At 35.0% G+C, this 20,350-nt stretch overlaps 1 protein-coding gene across 13 annotated transcripts in view; it reads left to right on the forward strand.

Moving 5' to 3' along the window:
* The window catches only part of DMD (dystrophin), a 1,118,883-nt gene that overhangs the window by 399,864 nt on the left and 698,669 nt on the right, over positions 1 to 20,350 (forward strand). For all 13 annotated transcript variants that reach the window (XM_030475728.1, XM_030475726.1, XM_030475707.1 and 10 more), the window contains 4 exons: positions 6,418 to 6,659; positions 8,327 to 8,507; positions 15,835 to 15,980; positions 16,956 to 17,168. In XM_030475728.1, coding sequence (XP_030331588.1) covers positions 6,418 to 6,659; positions 8,327 to 8,507; positions 15,835 to 15,980; positions 16,956 to 17,168 — 782 coding nt within the window. The remainder of the gene's footprint in view (positions 1 to 6,417; positions 6,660 to 8,326; positions 8,508 to 15,834; positions 15,981 to 16,955; positions 17,169 to 20,350) is intronic.

Here is a 20,350-nt window from a genome sequence, read left to right on the forward strand (position 1 = left end):
TAATCTTATTTTCTGAGTATGCTAAGTTTTTGAAGGTACATAAACTCATCTGAGTTAGAAAGCCCTGAGGGCATTACTCTGAACAGTTTGAAAAAAGCGCTTTCTGACGTATAATATACGATGTATGTTTTGTAATGAACATATTGCTGTAATATTCTGTATCATAGAAAACATAACTTTTTATTGGGCTTTGAAAGATATTTTTGGCATTTGGCTTTTCAAAGATAATAAATGTCAAAGCTTATGCAGTTCTTAAAAAAGAAAATTAGTTGTAAGTTTTTATTTTTAGTATTGATTTAAAAAAAAAAAAATCCGTTGTGTCTTTTGAACTTTTAGAAGTTTTAACGGAAAAATTAAAAACAAAGGTAGATGAAAGTAAAATTGTGATTGTCGTGCCACTGTCCTTGCTATTTAAGGATGTCTAACTTTGCAATAAAATATTCGACATGGGCCAACATCTGTCATACTTATGTGATTATCAGAAATGTAGATGTTGAATACACTGAGCTTCAGAACATGTATCTTATATTAATTATTATAATGAAGAACCAAAAATTTAATTGTTAAAAATTAAATACTTTGAGTTTGAGGCACTAACTGGCCAAACTAAAAGAATTTGACAGAATCCTAAGATTATATTGCTTAAGTATGAAGGTGTAATATTTTAAAAGTGACCATATTTAATATGTGGGCTCTATTTAATTATCATTACTGTAACAACTGTTGCAAGGGTTCCCTTCCCAGGCTCAATGAATAGACTGAAGGGAGTCTGGTATCATCTGCACACACTTTGAAATCATTTGGTCAGTTTTCCATGGCTCGGTCATATAAAAAATTCTGTCAATTTTTTTTTTTTTTTAATATGTTTCTGCCTGGGAGAACTGGTTGTACAGAACTTTTAAGGCAATATTTGAAATTTGTCTGCTGCCACATCGAGGTCGTTTAGTTTGGGTGTAACCTGTCTACAGCACATTTAACTGTAGCCCACGCTTGCTTTGGCCAAGTGCAGACTTGAACCTCAAGAATTCAAGATTCAGTTTCTTTAGGTTATATATTACTTTTAGGTGACTGATTTCGGTTTTAGTTGCAGAAGTCATTGGCTCCTTACATATTATTTTTCTGGTACTGTACTACCTACCTTGTCTAGTATTGAGTAGATTAATATTTCATCTTAAATATTCTCATGTAGTTTTACTTCAAGGTGCTCTTTTTCTCTCCTTCATTCCATGGGTGCATGCTTATTCATGGTTTATAGATGTTGTGATCTCAGCTGTGCCTAGATGTGCATATAAATATTTCCAATATCTCCCAGATCACACCTTTTTTTTTTTTTTTAGAAAGTACGTCTTCCATTTGGGCTGCAAGCACAAGACAGTCTAGCTATGCCAGCATGACTTTACCCATTTCCTGTCAACTGCTCTGAGCTCTGTATCATGCTATATATTGTGGCAGCCTTGGTAGGAAGAGTATTTTGGGCAAGGATGACAGTTGCCTCTGAGAATGAAGATCTGGTTTTGTCATGGTTTTATGCAAGAAACAATTCCTTTAAAAAGAGAAACAGTTCCTGTGGACTTGAAGCCTAAAATGTTTATGGGACTTTCAGCTACTCCACTGTTGCAAAGGCAATTTGAAGAATAGTGTATAAAATGGTTAAATAATGCAGTAATCACCACCAGGTGGAATTGGTAGAGAGTAGAATCTCAAAGTGTAATAAACTTATGCAGTTATATATTTTGCATAGTAGTTCAGCTAAGTTTAGTCTTTGTGTGGCTTCTGGAAATAAATCTGGGACATATAGTCGTCTCTGTTTTTGTTGCTTGAAAGTTTGTTTTGGGGTTTTGGGGGATGTTGTGGTTTTATTTCATTTGGTTTTGGTTGGGTTTTGTGGTTGGGTTTTTTTTTTGTTTGTTTGTTTGTTTTGGGTTTGGTTCTTTTTTTTTTTTTTTTTTTGGATTGCTGATTCCTTAAGAACAATAGGAAAGGATATAGCATAGGAAAGTTTTGCTGAATGAAAAAAAAAAAAAAACCAGAGCAGATTGGCTATGCCTACTTACCTTCCTTTTCTAATGCTCTTTTCCATAACATGGGAAGGAACTGCAATTAATTTGCCATTATGTGCATGTGGGAGGCATGCAGTTTAACATCTAGTGGAGAGATGTGCTATGTTATCTTGAATGAAAAACCATTTCAACTCCCACAGTTTACAAATCCCAAATTATGATGCTCCCATCATTGTTCTGTGTGGTACTTTCTTTAGGGAAACTATCCAGTGATACAGTTGAGGACTGTCATGCATTTGTAGTTTCATCTGTAATTAAAAACTACACAAGGCAAGCAGATTTAAGGCATAGATCACTTGAGGAGTAAAGTGATGACATTTTTAACTGGATTGGTTTTTTTGTTACTTATTCTGTACCAATTAGATCTGGACTAATAATGGTTAGACTCCTCAGATTTCAATTATGCTATCACTGAATTCTTGGCTTTACTTATATATATAAAATGTGCTTTCTCTTTGCTTGTAAACAAGATTCTGAATGTAAGAGAGAAAGTGCATAAATAGATGAAGACCTGTGGTGGATTATGAGAGCGAGTTCAGAACGGTGGTGAATTTCATTGTTGTATCATTCATATTTATTTTCTTGGGTTTATTTTTACTGTGATGGGAGGGGGGAATAAATTAAAAAATAGCATCAAATTCTGGAGAGAATTAGATTGGTTTATTTAGGATTTCATTTATTTGTTCCTTAGCACAGAGGAAAATATTCAGAGGAAATGTATTTATACAGGGCACTATTGTTTTATGTAGATGTTTTCAACCACTGTCAGCAAAAATATTTTGCACTAGAAAGAACTGCCATCTCACACAGTGTAGCTATTCTTGTTGTTTTTAAGTAGTGAGCCTGGACATTGCAATTTAAAGGACTTTTCCCATCACAGAGGAAATAATTGATGCTTTTGATGGATGATTCTTTACCCAGCCGCTCATCTACATGGGCTGTGCTCTGCCTCTCTTTGACTATGCTTTTTTAAAAGTCTGATGATTACAATCAATGAAACCTTACCTCTTCTGTTTACCAGTGTTTCTAGGAAAAAAAATCTGTTCTATTTTTCTTTTCTACATTTTATTCTAAAACAGAAATCTGTTGGTGCATGGCTGAAGCAGTTTAGCAGTTTGAGTGGACACTTGACCATTATAGTAGTTTAACATAAAATAAATAGGGCATCAAAATGAATACTCAGGGAATTTTGATAGGCAGCATTAAAGTGAATACAAATGAATTTGTTGTGATAAAACATGTAATTGTTAAGTGCCACTGTTCTGTGGAAGAAGCGTATTATATTGTGAGTTACTATTTCATATACGCTTATAAGTCAAAAGCTATAAAACCACAGATAGTATTACATTATTCTATCATAGAAAATGATAAATGTCTTTAATAAGATATACTTCATATTAAGTGGCAGTTCCAAAGTACTTGCGTGTAAGGTGCTGCACAATTAAAAATATTCACACAGTTTGTTATGTGCAGTACACAAGGTAATAAAATTAATGGATGCACTTCAGTTAATGATCTGCTTCCTCTGAGTACAGTGTATTTATTCACTGATTATATCAGAAGCTTTTAGAATATGAAATATGAAAAGATTATGAACCATTATTCCTAAAATAATGTTGTTTTACCGAAGAATGGGTTTTACGTTTTTTCTTCTCCTGCTTGTCAACTTTTGGTATGTCTTGCCACCATGAGTGAAACAGAGTAAGGGGAATGAAAAGTTGCTAAGGATAATGAAGAAACCAGTATTTACCATGGAAGTAAGTTTCAAATTCTTGATTTTCACCAATTTAATTAGCAAATAAAAACATTAAAATTATGCAGTCATTGCATCAGCTACTCCAACAATTATTTTGTCCTTTTCAATTAGATTGAGGACTAGCTTTGTTCAAAATAAGACAAAATTTTGTCAAATTTGCCCAAATGATTTCATGTACAAGTAATGGCCATTTTTTTTACATCTTTCTGGAAATGATATATCAATGTCTGGTAGACAACTTTGAGTTACCTGAGTGGACTGTGAATTAAGAGAGTTTCCAAAATGCATCCTGTGGAGATTTTCAGATTAGTCTTCCTTTCAGTAGGATATTGCGTTGCCTAATGGAGGTGCACCTCTTCAGTTTTTTGCCAAACGTGTTTGCACACTCCAGTCTTGTACTGTCCACTTTAGTTACATGAAGAGAAAAGCATTTCTTCATTCACCTGTGCACGTGTGGAATCGTAGAATCATAGAATGGTTAGGGCTGGAAAGGACCTTAAGCTCATCTAGTTGCAACCCCCCTGCCATGGGCAGGGACACCTTATTTAGACTCTAAGTTTAGATATTAAAGAAAAGAATTAAAGAAAATTTAATAACATTGCTTATTTTCATGTATAGAAATGTTAAGAGGGACAAATTAGTGAAAAGAGGAGGATCTGATGAATCTAGATTTTCATCTGAGATACAGTCCTCTCTGAATCCTTGAAGAAAATAGTATAATGAAAAAAATTATTACGTAAGAAGAATCAATGACTGTGCTTCACCTGATAATCATAATCTTGCTTAAGGGTACTTTGGAAACTGTGGCAGCTGAAGAGAGAGGAAAGGAGGAATAAATAAGTGATCTTTTTGTATCTACTCTCCCAAACTCATAGGCAATGTCTTCCAGGTTCAGAGGTAATCGTGAACACAGTGGCAGATATCTGCTCTTTGTAAGGAGTATACAGCACTTTTACAATCAAAGTCACATCAGGACAGAAGCAATTGTTGAAATATAGTATAGTTAAAGGCTTGTCTTCTGTATATGTGGTGTTTGTTCTTGCTGTTGGTAAGATTCAGTACCTGTGTGCCTTGTCAGCTTTGATTGATTTTATTCAGACATGCTGTACTGTTCAGGTTTATGCTGCCTCTTCACATATTTCTATATGTTTATTAGACATTACACATTAATAAAATGTAGTTATGCATACCACATCTCCAGATGGAAACACATGCACACAAAAGACCAGATCACTGTTGGATTATATTAAGATATGTCAGAGTACCATTTACCTGTTTATGCTTTAAGGTCCATTTTAAACTCTTGCTCAGCCTTTAAAATGTGCTGTCCGGGTTCTGGAGTATAATGTGTACGTATAGCTACTCCAGCTAACGTTATATATATAATATATATAGTTATATATATATATGAAAAAATATATTTTTTTTATATATATATATATAACTATATAATCCAGTTGCCATTTTCACCCAGTAGTACTGGGCTTCCTATCTTTCTACTTCTTTGCTTGTATTTTTTGAAATTGTGTACAATTTTCTTGGCTAGGGCAACACCCCAGAAACAGAGAATGTCCAGGGAACTGCCATTAGGTACTGCACAGTCTGTTTCCAAGCGACTCTGAATGGAATAGTCCTGAGCTGAATCCAGAGTAGGATTCACTATAGAACTATGGTGCTCCGCAACAGACATGGTCCCAGATTATCATTTAGTGCAGTTTACCATATGGCATGCATTATAGTCATTCCTTAGAAAATTTTATTGCAATAAATTTTCAGTACTTTTTAATTTATTTTTTATTTAAGGCGTTTAGCTGTTATTGGGACTCCATTTGCTGTTTTCTACCTTCAAAAATTGCACCTGAACTTTACGGATTTTTATACCTGATAAAGACATTTTAATGCAGATTGGGAGTACAGGTTGCAAAAACGATGAACCATAATGACAGTGTATCAAAAATCATAAAAGTATAACAATGAAAGCTTTTGTCGCATTTGCTTTTAAACTTGTTTTTAAGAATATATATATTAATATATATGTGTATGTCTAAGTGATGATGTTATTAAAAATGTTCTTAAGCATATAGGATTAATCAATGGATTGAGAAGATTATTAATTTTAAAATGAATATTGGTCTTATTGGTATGGGTATCATTACATGTGAAATATAGTTCCCGTTCATTTAAATTGGTCTTTTTATTAAAAACCCCAACATTCTTGTACATTAAAATCTAATTACAGTCCAGACATAGTTTTCAAAATCCAGCTGTCAAACGTTTTCTTATTTCTTACAGCAGTTTTAATTAGCTTTATGTATTGTATCTCTACTTTCTGCTTTATTCCCATTCTTGTACTTTAATGCACTTTATAATTCATTCCCATAGCAACAAAAGTACCTTGGCAGCAACTTAAAATATTTTTTAAATGCTTTCTCCACTAATGTGTAACATCTGTATGTTCAGGACTGTTATTTGATGATAAATCATTAACTGGTTTTATGAACTCTCAAATACAGAAATTGAATTGTTAAATTATTTTACTTTTTTTTTTTTCTTTGTGACTTATTTATCTTTAAGTCTCGTCTTCTCTTGTTTTCTTTCTAGAGGGTCTGAATGCTGACAACATTAGACAAGCTTCAGAGCAGCTGAAGAGCCGCTGGATTGAGTTCTGTCAGTTGCTGAGTGAAAGACTGGCATGGCTGGAGTACCAAAATAACATCATTGACTTCTACTCCCAGCTGCAGCAACTGGAGCAGACAGCAGTTATGGCAGAAAACTGGCTGAAAGCACAACCCACACCAGCAACAGATCCTGCTACAGTAAAAAGTCAGCTGGAAAAATGCAAGGTTAGAGATCTTTCTTCAAGTTCTTTATTATATTGTACTTCATAGATATTCCAACAGTGGGCCACATTATGACCTACATTATTCAATACAAAAGTAGAAAATGATTCTTTATCTTTCCAGGGTAATTATTGAAAATATTTATTTAAGGAAAGGAAAGACTGGTAAAGAAATAAAGAGGCAATAGGACATAGCATATGGGTATTTAAAAGCCTGCACCAAATATTTATTTATTAAGATACTTAGATATCTAAAGCTAGGGAATTATGCCCCTAAATTTTTTGTTTCTTTTGGTTTTTTGTTGGTTTTGGGGTTTTTTTTTACCTGTAAGAATCTGTTCTTGATCCTTCATTAAGAAACTGTTGCTCATCACCTCTGTCATAAGGATCTGGGCCAGAAAATTGTCTTCATAGTCAAGTCCAAAATTCCTCCATAGCATACCATTTTACTTGGTACCCTGCGTTTTGATGCAAGGTGTCTACTGTAGTTGAATGGAGAAATATTCTCGTGTCATCACATAACAGAATTAGAGTAGCTGTACAAAAAAAGTCACACCAATTCACTGATTATTCTCTCAGTTTTTGTGCTGCACCATCATAGAAATTTCCTTCTCTCTCTTACTGTAGACAATGCTGTAGGTGTGGATTATTTACAAGCTAATATTGTTTGACAGGAATCTATTGAGATGTAGTAACAAATTATAAATTGCATGACATACTTGTAGTAGTTTGACTTTATGAAATCTCTGGCTGCAGAGCTGAAACTGAAAACAGTGTTCGAAACTCAAATTTAGATCTATGCCAGTGCTTCTGTTCTCAGGCATTTCTGAGCGGGCATTGTGCTTACAGGAGTTCTCTGTTTTCTTGTGGAAGGCTTCTCTTAGAGTAGCTTTACAATGATCTGTGCATTTGGCTTACTTTCCTTATTTCTTTTTACACAGTATGTACAAGGTCTCCTGAAGGTATAATAGCACAGCCTCATTGCTCTCTACAGCTTCCTGAGAAGGTGAAGTGGAGAGGGAGGTGCTGATCTCTTCTCTCTGGTATTCAGTGAGAGGACACATGGGAATGGTTCAAAGCTGCACCAGGGGAGGTTTAGACTGGACATTATGAAGAATTTCTTTACCAAAAGGGTGGTCAAACACTGGAACAGGCTTCCTGGAGAGGTGGTTGATGCCCCAAGCCTGTCAGTGTTTAAGAGACATTCAGACAATGCCCTTAACAACATGCTTTAACTTTTGGTCAGCCCTCAAATGGTCCAGCAGTTGGAGTAGATGATCCTTGTAGGTCCCTTCCAACTGAAATATATCTTCTCTCTCCCCTCTCCCCTCTTCCTTCTCTTCTCTCCATACTCGTCTCATCTCTTGTCTCTTACAAGTATGCAATTTTAATGTACAATCTATCTTGTTTTCTTTGCGTCTTACACTACTAACACGATAATGTCATGTGAAAGTGACTGTAAACAATGGTATCAATTAACAATCATATTTGGAGCAGAGTTATTGATTTGTGAGAAAATATTAAAAATGTTGAATTTGTTCTTACTGTAAGTGATGTCGTTGGAAGCAAAACAGTTGTGTAATGTGCATTAAACCAGTGATAATTCCACGGCACCAGTGATTTCATTTCTTGGTCAGCTTTATCATGATGTTTTTTTGTTTAAACATGCAGGATGAAATCATCCGAATGTCAACCCTTCAGCCTCAAATTGAACGGCTAAAGGCTCAAAATCAAGCGCTCAAAGAGAAGGAACAAGGGCCAGTGTTTCTGGATGCTGACCTGGCTGCTTTTACCAGTCATTACAAAAAAATACTTGCTGACATGCATGCCAGAGAAAAGCAGCTACAAACCAGTAAGTGTTCATGACAAGAAGTCAATTTGTCTGACTAGCATGCAAAGAGTAGTTGTGTATATATTTTGCATTCCTACTTTTGTATTTGATTTTGACATGCTAAACCAGTAACACAATTTATGTGGTCTTTTTTTGCAATTGAATTAGTCTTTGAGAAATTATCAGTGCTTTATATATTTTATATTAATAGGAAAACAAGAGAAGGTACACTGTTCAGAAACCAAGATTTTACTCAATGTGATTCTACCATCACATCTCCTCTTGTTTGCATGTTTATGGACAGATTCAGTGGTATTTTTTAGCAACATAAAACTGTCTTTGTTTCGTTGGGTTATAAGACAGGCCTGTTCACCTCTGTCAGTAGAGAGGAGAGAGAGTTTAATTGCAGAAGTGAATCTGCTGTAGATTTTCATAGAGTAGAAATTTAATTTCATAAAGCTCATCAAAAAGAGTAGCTACTTTAGGGCATCTAGTTTTTCATCATGTGGTACACCATTATTTTATGCAACACAATATGTGACTGCAAGTTATAAAATTATTTACAGTATCTGTAATAAAATGCATTTTTCAAAAGGGGGAAAATGCTATACCAAAATAGAAAGTTTCATTTATGCCTTTTTAAAGATACATAGCATGTCAGTGACTACTGTACACTTTCTGTATTTGATTATGAAATTAAAAAAAAAAGTATTGGACAAAAGCTATAAATGTAATTTTTCTTGACAGTAAAGAAATTATTTGCCCCTTAAACCAGTATCTCTAAGTGACTGTAGTGTTTGAAATTAGTCATAGTGCTAGCTCCTTCTAGTGGATCTTTATAGTATTTCTTCTAAATTCTTTCATAGAGAGGTTTGGATTTTTTTTCAACACTGTATTATTATGTTGCTGTAGTTATTTCATATGTGTGCACACATGAAAACGCAAGAGGTGACGATGCATAGAAGAGCTAAAGAAATAAAATGCAAGTGTGCCATAGCAAGTGATGAAAGAATGATCTGTAGAAATTTAGTATTAAGGAGTGTAAAGTTTATTCATGCCTCTAAAGTCAACATGTACGACCAGTAAGATTTAAAAACTGTTAATGCCACACTGTTTTATATGCTGAAATCAGTCACCATTCTTCCAAGGAGAAAATATGGTAAATGCTAGCTTCTTTATGATTTCTTCTGTCTCTAATTTTGTGCAATTGCTGGTTTTGCTTCACCTAATTTTACCATAGTGAGACCTCAGGAACTAACCAGTTGGTTAGTCCTATAAGATGAGTAGCGTTCACTGCCTGAACTGTAATGCCACAAAGCAGGGGCTTTGGTAAAGCTCTTCCTGGCTGTAGCTATTCGTTCCCACTCCTGTGCTGCAGTATGCTCCTCCAGGGCCCCGGTCAGCAGAAGCAGCCACCTTGAGGTGGCACAGTTGACAGGCCAGGGAGAATCTCCTAAACTGCTAGAGAACAGAAGTCCTTGAATCAATATTTCATGAAGCCCTGGTCAGTTGTTATTATTTTATGTGGCTGCCCTGTTTCACAGGCACTTCATATCAAACAGTTCAGTTGTCAAGATGAGACTGTTCTATCCCATAGAGTACATACCCATAGTAACGTTTTAGGTGAGATTATTATGAAAATCATAATTAGTCTGCAGAAATTTTATACAATTTTATCCAAAATGCTAACTTCCTTTCATAACTCTGCTGTACATATGAACGATCATGCTTGGGAGACTTCATTAGGTCTAATCCCAATTCAGGAAAGTCTTAGGAACCAAAAAATCTGAAGCCGAAGCATAGGAAATTTGGCTCTGATTCTGAGCTGCTTCTGCTTTCTTCAGTGACTATTTTTCTCCTGTTGAATAGATAGAGAAGAAGCCATATCTCATGTCTTTATTTTAGCCTTAGATTAATAGAAAATGTTAAAAATTTGCTGGAGCATTTTAGATATTTCCATCTTTTATTTGCATAAATTATTTGCAATTGATTATTGCAGTCCTAAGGACTGAAAGGTGTTTTGCAGATCAGTGGTAGTATTTGTTCCTCTTCTTTCCTCTACAGATAACCTACATGTGCCAGAAAGAATTTTTTTTTTTTTTTTTTGATCCATCACTAGTTGTTTTTTTATGTTAAAAGGATTTTTGATTAGTCATTAGGGGTTTGGGGGTTTTGTTGTGGGGTTTTGGGTGTTTTTTTGTTTGTTTGTTTGTTTATTGGCGCCTTTTTTCCTTTTTTTTTTTTTTATATATATTCCATTACTCCATTATATTTTCTGATGGACAAGGGTATTTAGCTCTTCTGTTCTGTTCTCTTCTGTTCTCAAAGGGGATTTTTTTCCTAAAAAAGTTTTCTCTAGGCCTACAAGATTGTCTCCCTCAAATATATTGTGTTTGTTTGGGTTTTGATGGGGTTTTTTTTGAAGGTGGTGGTGGTGTTGCATTGAGATTTTTTATGTTCAAGGGTCCTTAGTAGTTTCTCTATGTTGCACATAGATTTCTTAATAAAATATTATTAAAGATTAACTTGGGTTTTCTCATATGTTTTTCTCGATGATCTGATTATCATTTACAGCTATAAAACCTAATTTAGAGCTAATTCTAAACCCTATTTGATTGTTTTTCCACTGTTTTGCAATGTTGTTTATGAAAGAAATACACCTCATAAAATATGAGGGAATAAGACCTCATTTTTCTCTGTGAAATGTCTGTATATCCATAGGTAATTGATCCTTCTGAAGATGGTGTATCTATTATTACAGCTCTTGTTCCCAGATACAGTTAGAGTAGTTTCTAGATTACTGGTATATACAAAAAATAGAGGTCAGACAGTGCTTCAAACTATTCAGTAATGTACACAAGGGAGTGAAATGGACAATCATGGCAATAATTTAAATATGAATAATGTGATTTCCCAAGGAAATTCTTAGTTTTATAATTACCCTAATGAAAAATGAGGGATTGAACTTTTTATTTACTTGTCTTGAAATTAACTGCGGCTGTGTCAGAGACATTTCTAGAAAACAGCCTGCTCAGCCTCCCATTCCATCTCAGCCCAGGGAGAGCTGTTAGTGTCAGGTAAGTAAATACTTCCTGGTTTAAGCTACCTCCTAGGTGGCAGCCGATTCATTCCAGCATTCCTCTTGCTCTGTGACTGGACTAAACTCCATTAAGGTGCTTCTGCTTTTTATTCTTGCAGCAGTGAACTCTTATCCAGGTCTTCAGTGAGATACATGTTCTCAATTTGACAAGACTGTTCTTCAGAGGGGTTCTGGGGAGTGTCATTAGATTTGTAGAATGTAACTAAAAAAAAGGCAAAAATGAAAGCTTTTCTGGCAGGTGAAATTAATAATATCAGATGGAAGTGGCAAAGGAAAAGTCACACTTATTTCCTTTTTCTCTGCTTCATAAATTCATGCGCTGTGCTTTCCTTTCAAATTCTGATTCTGTCTTTGCAGGATCAGTTATTCCCAATGGTGAAGTTATCATTGTCATCGTTATTATAATTGTAAATGATGAATTATTCAGGAGAAACGATGTTTCTCCTATTTATTTCAAGAAGGACTTTCGAAAGTTTCTGCCTTCTATATCACATCAAGATTCTTTAGACTTTTTATTTACCCATCCCATGCTTAAGAGTAATTTTACATGTACATCACTTCTCTCCCTAATCTGCTACTACAATATCTTAAAGTGGGTTACATTACATACATGCAACTCAGTCTTGGCATAATTTTATAAGACAACAAACCACAGTAACCATAACAGTACGATGACCAATTTGAGTCTTAATCAGTCATTTGTCTGCTTTTGCTTAAACTTTGAACTGCTAAATTATTTTCATGCGTTAAGAATCTTAGAGAGATGGGTTATAAGTGACAGTGAAATTGTTATGATATGTATAATAATTTTTCACCAATCTTTGCATACTTGAGGAAGAAAAAAATTAAGTAAGTGTCCTGTAAATTTTGTAAGTTTTTCTTGAGACCTGAATTATGATATGGTAGCAATAATATTCATTGCTGTTTGGTTTTGAGGTATAAAGTTTGCTTAACTTTCTTTGAATGTCCTTTTTGAATTGAATATACAGCTCAGTTGTGTGTGAGAAAATATTATTTTAATAAGTAACATGCAAGTAATTTCATTTTTCTTTTGCATCCATTTCCTCTGGTAATTATTTTCTATTTAAATAAAGAACAAAAGGACAAAGCAACCTGTGAAATTAATGTGTAAGAGGGAATGTTTTCTGCTCTTTTCCTCCATAGTAAAAAAAGAAAATTTATAAGGGTAGGAAATAAAATCTCCTAAATAATTTTGTATCGTTAAAAGATACTTACTTTTATCTTGTAGAACTGGAGAAGGACTTCCCTTTTGTTTCTTTTAAGAGTTTAATAGATAAGAGAATTGGAAGTGTAAAGCACTTGCAGAACATTAATTATGTGTTATACAAGATTCCTTATGATTCCACTTCGAGAGTTTCTGGTGAAAGATGTGGGAGAAGGGAATCACAGCTTTTATGAAGTCATCAATACAAAGACTGATGAACAGCATCAAGTATTTGTATTATAAAATAAGCAAAACAAATTTGTGAGAAAATCAGCATGGCTTTAAATTGCAGTTACTACTGAGGAGATATTTACGGGAAATACAAGCAGTTCAATCTAGTTCATTTCAGGGAATAAGTCTTTACTAAAATGATTCCATAGATTATATTTATTGCCTTTCTTCTTATTTCAAAATGATGTGATGAACAGTGGGATATTTCCTGACTGTAGGAGATAGACATGCACTATATCCAGTGTGATTTAATAGTTGTTGAGATAGTTGTGTTCGCATTTCATTTCTGATTTGGGAAAAGAGTTTTGACTGGAAAATCTGGTCACGAAAAAGGAAACTGGGAGGAAAAATTAAAAACAAAAACTATTTTACCTATTTGGAAAACTATTTTCACATATTTAACTATTTCTGCTTATTAAAAATAAATCCTAATCAAATATCTATCTGCACGTTTTCTTTCCAAATTTAAGCACTTTCTCTAAAATAAATATGCAACTGTAAATGTATTTGCCTGTCAGTTCTCAAGGGTTACAGTGTTAGTCACACCAAAATGCATTCCCTACAAATGGAGTAGATTAATGCAACATTTTCCTATTATGGATGAGAACTGTATTCTGATATTTCACAGTAATGTATTTATGTTTTCCCTCTGTGATTACAGTTCTTGTCATGGGCCTAGTTTAGCTATAGCTTGAGTTGCAGATGTGCTCTATCTTTCTGACTACCAGTTCAAATTTTCATATAATATAGCAGAATCCATATTAATGCACTGTGCTCAGCATGCGGACATTAATCCACAAACATGAAAATGATGACATGTTGTTGATCTTAAAAAAAAAAAAAACCAACAAAAAAACCAAAATCAAAAACAAAAACCAGAAACAAACCAACACCCACCCCCCATGAAAGAAAAAACCTAAACCTAACAAAGCCCCAAAACTCCAGCTAGGAAAAGGACATTGAAAAGTAGTATTTCACTACTAGTGATCTGGAACATTGAAATAGGAAAACTATTATTTCACTCAACTTAAAAGTGTTTTTTAAACGGAATATTTAATAACCAAATTGGAAAGCCACTCGCTTGATTAAATGAACATCTGTGATCTTACTTGAAGTTATATTTAGTCCTTCAGATAGCAGAGAACATAATTTGTAGAAATTGGACAAAATGTTTGTAGTGTTTGGGTGGTTTTAAAAGTATTATTACTATCGCCAAACTTTCAGGATGAGAGTTTCATGTGGTTTGGTGGAGTTTGCTGTAACAGTGAATCTTGTGTTTTCACCTATTCTGAGGTACTCTTTACTATGGAAAATAGCTATTATTTTATATAGCTCCTTGAGTCATACATTAGTCCTAAGACTTGGTTTTCATTTAGAGAAAACTATTTATAGAAGTCAAACATTACATCACAGAACTCCATATTTCTAAATAAAACTGCGCGTTAAGAATTGTATACTCCTTTAACATGTCTGAGCTGTTGAAATTATATCTCCATTCATTTGAAGTGATGTGTTTAAATGCATGTTCTATTCTGAAGTAGGAATTGTTTGGATTAAATAAATAAAAGACAGTATAAATCTCACTAAGGAAATAAAAAGATTTAGAATGCTATTCAGTGAGATGGAAAATGTTTGTTTTCTGTGTTTCCAAGAATGTATTACTGTTGCTTTCTAGGTAAAGAAAATATATCACAAGGAAAGAAATTCTTGTCTTTCCTGGTACCTAGTCCTATCTTTTGTAAATCCCCAGATGTGTGAGACATATCAGATCAGCCAAGGTTTTTATATACAATGTGCATACTCCACAACAGAGACCTTAAATGACCCTGATGTATGATGTATGTCATTATGATGCCTAACTGAAAATATCAATTTTTTTCAAGTAGCATTCTGTTGATCACTAAAAAATTAGGTTAATCTAAAGTACATTTAAGTATGAGAATGTAAGCAAGCTTGCACTTAAAAACTTTGTGTTTGTCAAAACAGTTTTTTGGAAAGCTATATAATTTCTCAGTACAGTTCTTTCTGACACACCAAAGACCTACACGGGATACAGATAGGTGTAACATTTTTTTGAGCTTCTATATTCTTCATTATTATGTGGTACAAATTGGAAATGCTTCATTTCCAACCAGCCATGCTTTTGTCTGTACTTTTTCAATTAGAGAAGCAACTGTTGTTGAGGGCAGAGGGAGTATCTCTGCTAATGAGTCGTTCATGTGTGTGCCAGATGTTGTCTATTTACAGCAGCTGTAACATTGGCACAATAAGCACAGTTCAATAAAATTCAACTTTAATGCAGAAGAAAGATTAATTTTCTAACAGATGTCTTAAACAGAACATTTTGCTTGAACAGAAACATTAAACACACAAACATGGGCCATAAAAGTGAATGCTATTTCTTACTGCATTTCTGAAATTAGATTCTGGGTTAAGAACAATAATTCATCTGTTGATCTCTAAGCACACATATTTAAACAAGTTGTCTTGGCCATGTAACTAGTCATGTGGCCTATAACAAGAGAGTCAAATGACACACACCTGATAAAACGACAGAGATATCATAAATATTAGAATGAGTGTATTCATCCTCCAAAAGTTTTCTGCCTCCACAGTTTTTGGAAAAATCAGATACTGATATATTGGACCTGTTGCAATCTGTTGCAAAATAGCCATTGACTTCAGTAAGGCTGAGTCTTTTATTCTTTTATCAAGGATCTTCTGTCAGAAAACCAAATACTGAAGCACAAAATTATTTTCTTTCTTTCCTTTTTCTTCCCCATTGAACGTAGTTTTTGACAGTTTGCCTCCTGCACACTACAAAGAGACAATGAACACTTTACTCGTGTGGATCCAGCAGTCAGAAACTAAACTCTCCATGCCTCAGGTTGCAGTTGCTGAATATGAAATCATGGAGCAGAGACTCAGGGACCTCAAGGTGAGTGCTCAGGCTGTGGGATCAAATGTCTCAAATGAAAAGTTTAGAGGAACAGAACCCTTAGTTGTCATGAGTCTGCTGAAGCTTATGGGTCTTGAGTGAATTATACTCATTCAGGTTTTAGGCAAGGGCTTCAGGAGGCAGTGGATACTCACTTATATCAATTCCTAAAGTTGAAGGATTGAAAATGTTCCTCACTATTGAAACCAATTTTCTAACGTATTAAACATGTTGAACAAAAGCCTTGGTTTGTCCCCATGATATATAAAATATTCCTTTGATGATAGCTTTAGTAGTTAAGTATACATCTAGCTCATTTCATTTTCCAGCGCTGACATGGAAGCGATTGTGATTTGCAAAATGCAACATGGGCTTTGTCAGATTTCCTGTCAGATTTACAGGCAGACACAACTGTGGAACAAGTTTTGCCAGTGGGTACAAACCTTCCCTGCATCTCAATGTTTGATATTGTTCCACTGTTGGATGGATAATCAGCATGTGGTTTGATGCAACTAGTAATGCACATTCGGAAATAAAAAGAGGGTATAGAAAAAACATGCAGCAAATTGGGAAAAGAATTGTGGAAGTTTTGAGAAGTTATCAAAAACTTTAAATCGTAGAAGCAGTTCTAAGTTTATTCTTTTTCTCCATGTACAGTCTGAGTCATTTGAACATGTAATCATTAGGGGCATAGTAAATTCCTGTCTCAAATTAATAAAGTGTAGGTGGGTCACCTCTATTAACAAGTATAAACACCTCCGTTTATATTCTCAGTTCAACTAAAAAATCTACTTTCTAGTTTCTGTGAGAAAAGCAGTACTGAATTGTTCAGTAGAATATATCATTAGATATTTTAGCAAAGGTGACCTACGTTTTTAGTTTTCAGTCCTTTCTCCAGCAGTCTCACCTATGTTTGTGAAACAAAGAGAATTTCTGGACATATGAATCAGGATACCATTTGCTTCTTATTCATAGGCTCTACAAAGTTCTCTGCAAGAACAGCAAAAAGGCCTGAACTATCTCAGCACAACTGTGGAAGACATGTCCAGGAAAGCCCCTGCAGAAGTCAGCCAAAGATATCGATCAGAGATCGAGGTGATCCTTGGCCGCTGGAAGAAATTATCAGCACAGCTAGTGGAACATTGCCAGAAACTTGAGGAGCTTATGACCAAACTCCAGCGATTCCAGGTTAACCAAACTTTTTCAGCTTCAACTACTATGCGTCAGCTTGTGGCTGTGGAACTAGCACAGAATGCGTTTGTACACCTTCAGAAAGTAACACCAAAGTGAAATATCAAAACACTACATAAAATATACTACAATGTTTGTTTGATTTTGGTGGATCCAAGATTATACTTTAAACTCTGATTTTATGGCTGTTTCTGCCAATGTTGTTTCAATAGCAAAACTTAACTTAGATTTCGGTGAAATTGCAGCTAATATTCCTCTACTTAGTTTTTAAATGTAGCCGAAGTACTTTTTCATGCAGCTGAAGTAACTTTGACCACACTGACTCTAATGGATTCATTTGCATAAATAATTTGTAATATGGTAGTATCTCGGCAGAGTTGTCAGAAAGCAGAAGTGTACATGACTTACACAGTTGTGTGAATTTAGAATGATATTTAGAATGACAGCATTTTACTCTTACACTGGTTCTCTCATTGTAAAGATCTCCTATTTATACTTATTTGTAAATCACATGTATTAGCATTACATGGGATGTCTATGACCTAGATGTTGTAAGATTTAAAAATAAGTCAATTTTTAACATAACCCTGTAATATTTCTATATAATTTCAAGGGGCAGGTTTCAAAATAAGTCAGATCAACCAGTCACAAAACCAGAAAGTATTTTTATGTTTTTATATGTTTTTCTCTCCTTGCCCCCATGCAAATGAATAATTTAAATGATATTGCAAAGAAAATTCTGAAGGTTAAGGTCCTGCAGCCTTACTCAAAGCTGTGTCCCTGCAGTGTGTTTCTTCTCAGTGTTGTCTCTCTGCATTCCTTCTATTCTAGATCAAATATTTCTGTCCATGGCTTTGGTTTGCTGGTAGTAGAACAAAATACATGATTAGCTCCATGTTGTGAATTATAAGTCAGTAGCATGTGAACTGTAATTGGTATTTTCAGCTTAACTCAATAGAGTTGTCTGGTCAGGAATAAACTTTCTGACAAGGTATTCTTACATTTCTGCTTTTGTAGAGGAAAAAAGCTTTTTAGAGAAGAAAAAGGGTACTTACTGTCATGCTGTTCTTCATCAGTTAAGTAAAATGTCCATATATGGACTCCTGTCCTTATGGGCACAGGGGGACAAAATAGATGGAATAACTCTTGGACTGATATAAAGATAGGGAGATCACTTACCAGGTACCGTCATGTGCAAAACAGACACAACTTGAGGAAAATTAAAATAGATTTGGGTAGTAAGAAACAAAGGTAAAAATTAAAAAATGCCTCTCCTCCTCCCTCTTTTTCCTAGTCTGCACTCCATTGCTTTAGTCTTTTCTACTCTCTCACCAAGGGGTGCAGGGGGATGGGGAATGGGAACTGTGGTCAGACCATAACAGCTGCTCTCTGCTGCTTCTTCCTTCTCACTTTTTTCCCCTGCTCCAGCATGAGTTCTCCCACTGGCCGCAGTCCTTTGGGAAATACCTGTTTCTGTGTGGTATCCTGCATGGGCTGCAGTTTCCTTTAGGCCCCATCCACCTGCACCAGTGTGAGATCCTTCATGGGCTGCAGGTGGATATCTGCTTACCAATGACCCCCATGGGCTGCAGGGGGACAACCTGCCTCACCATGGTCTGCACCACATCTCTGCTCCAGAAACTGGAGCACCTCTTCTCCCTCATTTTTCACTGACCTTGGTGTCTGCAGGGGTGTTTCTCACTTCTCTCCTCCTCTTCCTGTCTGGTATTTTTGCCCTTTCTTAACTATATTATCACAGAGGCATCACTGGCTGACCATGGGGCCAGCTGTATCCTGTGATGGGTCCCTTGGAGGCAGCTGGAACTGGCTGTGTCCAGCACAGGGTAGCACCTGGCCTCTTCTCAGAGGCCACCCCTGCTACCAAAACCTTGCCACATAAACCCAATATAAACAGGAAAACTGGAAATCTGCTTTATCAATAGTTTTGTGAAATATTTGCAATTGCACAAAATAGAGCAGTACAATTTGCTTGAGAAAGTTAATCTTTTGTCTTTTTTTCCCCTGAAATTTCAGAATAGAGGTTTAGAGGTTCACCCACTGCTCTTAAAAGGAGAAAGTCCTGAACATCATGACCATGCTCTGCAGAGCATGTATTTTAAAGCTGTGAGCTATTGTTGTGTACAAATCCTAGACTTTATATTTATTGCTGAAGTCACCATAGTACACAGTTAATATAAAAGTCTTTCTTTTCAATCCTTGAATAACTTATTTTCCAAATGATTGTTTTAGCTGTTGTAGTTTATGGAATGCATCAGCATGGTGTACAATGAAATCAGTGTCAATAAATAAAATGCATTTGCAGTCTGATTCAAAATGCAAGTCATATATTCATTCTTCATTGGCAGCTGGAGACTGATCTCTTTTTAAGTAAATCCCATCAGATCTATATTCTGCAGCATTAATGAACTATACTTAACGTATTTTTATAAAGGTATTGAAGTTTCATCATGAAATATGATTCTGAGCTATTTTTACTGACTGATAATGGAATGCACCATAGACACTTCAACAATGTTCTGATAATTGAAAATCTCAAGTATACCGATAATTTCTGTATGATTATTTTTATTAATTCAGTTCAATGTCCATAGTAGCCTTTTGTTGTCTGTCTCTAATAGTTGCTAAGGCATTTCTGTACACATTTTAGGGTACAGTTTGTACTCTAATGAAATGTCCTTTTTAGTGCTTTAATTCAACTTTGTATTCAGCATATAACATCACTAAGTTACTTTGCTGTTGATGGAAACAGTTTGATGAACAAATGCTTTACAATTTGCATTTAAGAATTTTGCCCCGTATAATTTTTATTTTAACATGTGTATCTCAATCTTTATCTAAGGTGGAATTTTAAGGTAATTTTAAATGACATTTTTTAAATCTTGTTTTATTTTTCAAGGTATTAGATTATTCATATAAGTGTTCAAGGCCAGGTTGGACAGAGCCTTGGGTGACATGGTTTAGGGTGAGGCGTCCCTGCCCATAGTGGGGAGGTTGGAGCGAGATGATCTTAAGGTCCTTTCCAGCACTGAACATGCAATGAGTCTATAATTCTGTGTGGCTGGAACTGGTAGTGTTCCCTTTTTTCAAACATTTGATGTTCAGCTTTCTTTATTAATTGCGAGGGTTAGTTAAGGACTGGAAAGCAAATTATTGATTAT

The sequence above is a fragment of the Strigops habroptila genome, chromosome 2, assembly GCF_004027225.2.
Source record: "Strigops habroptila isolate Jane chromosome 2, bStrHab1.2.pri, whole genome shotgun sequence".
Taxonomy (NCBI): Eukaryota; Metazoa; Chordata; class Aves; order Psittaciformes; family Psittacidae; genus Strigops; species Strigops habroptila.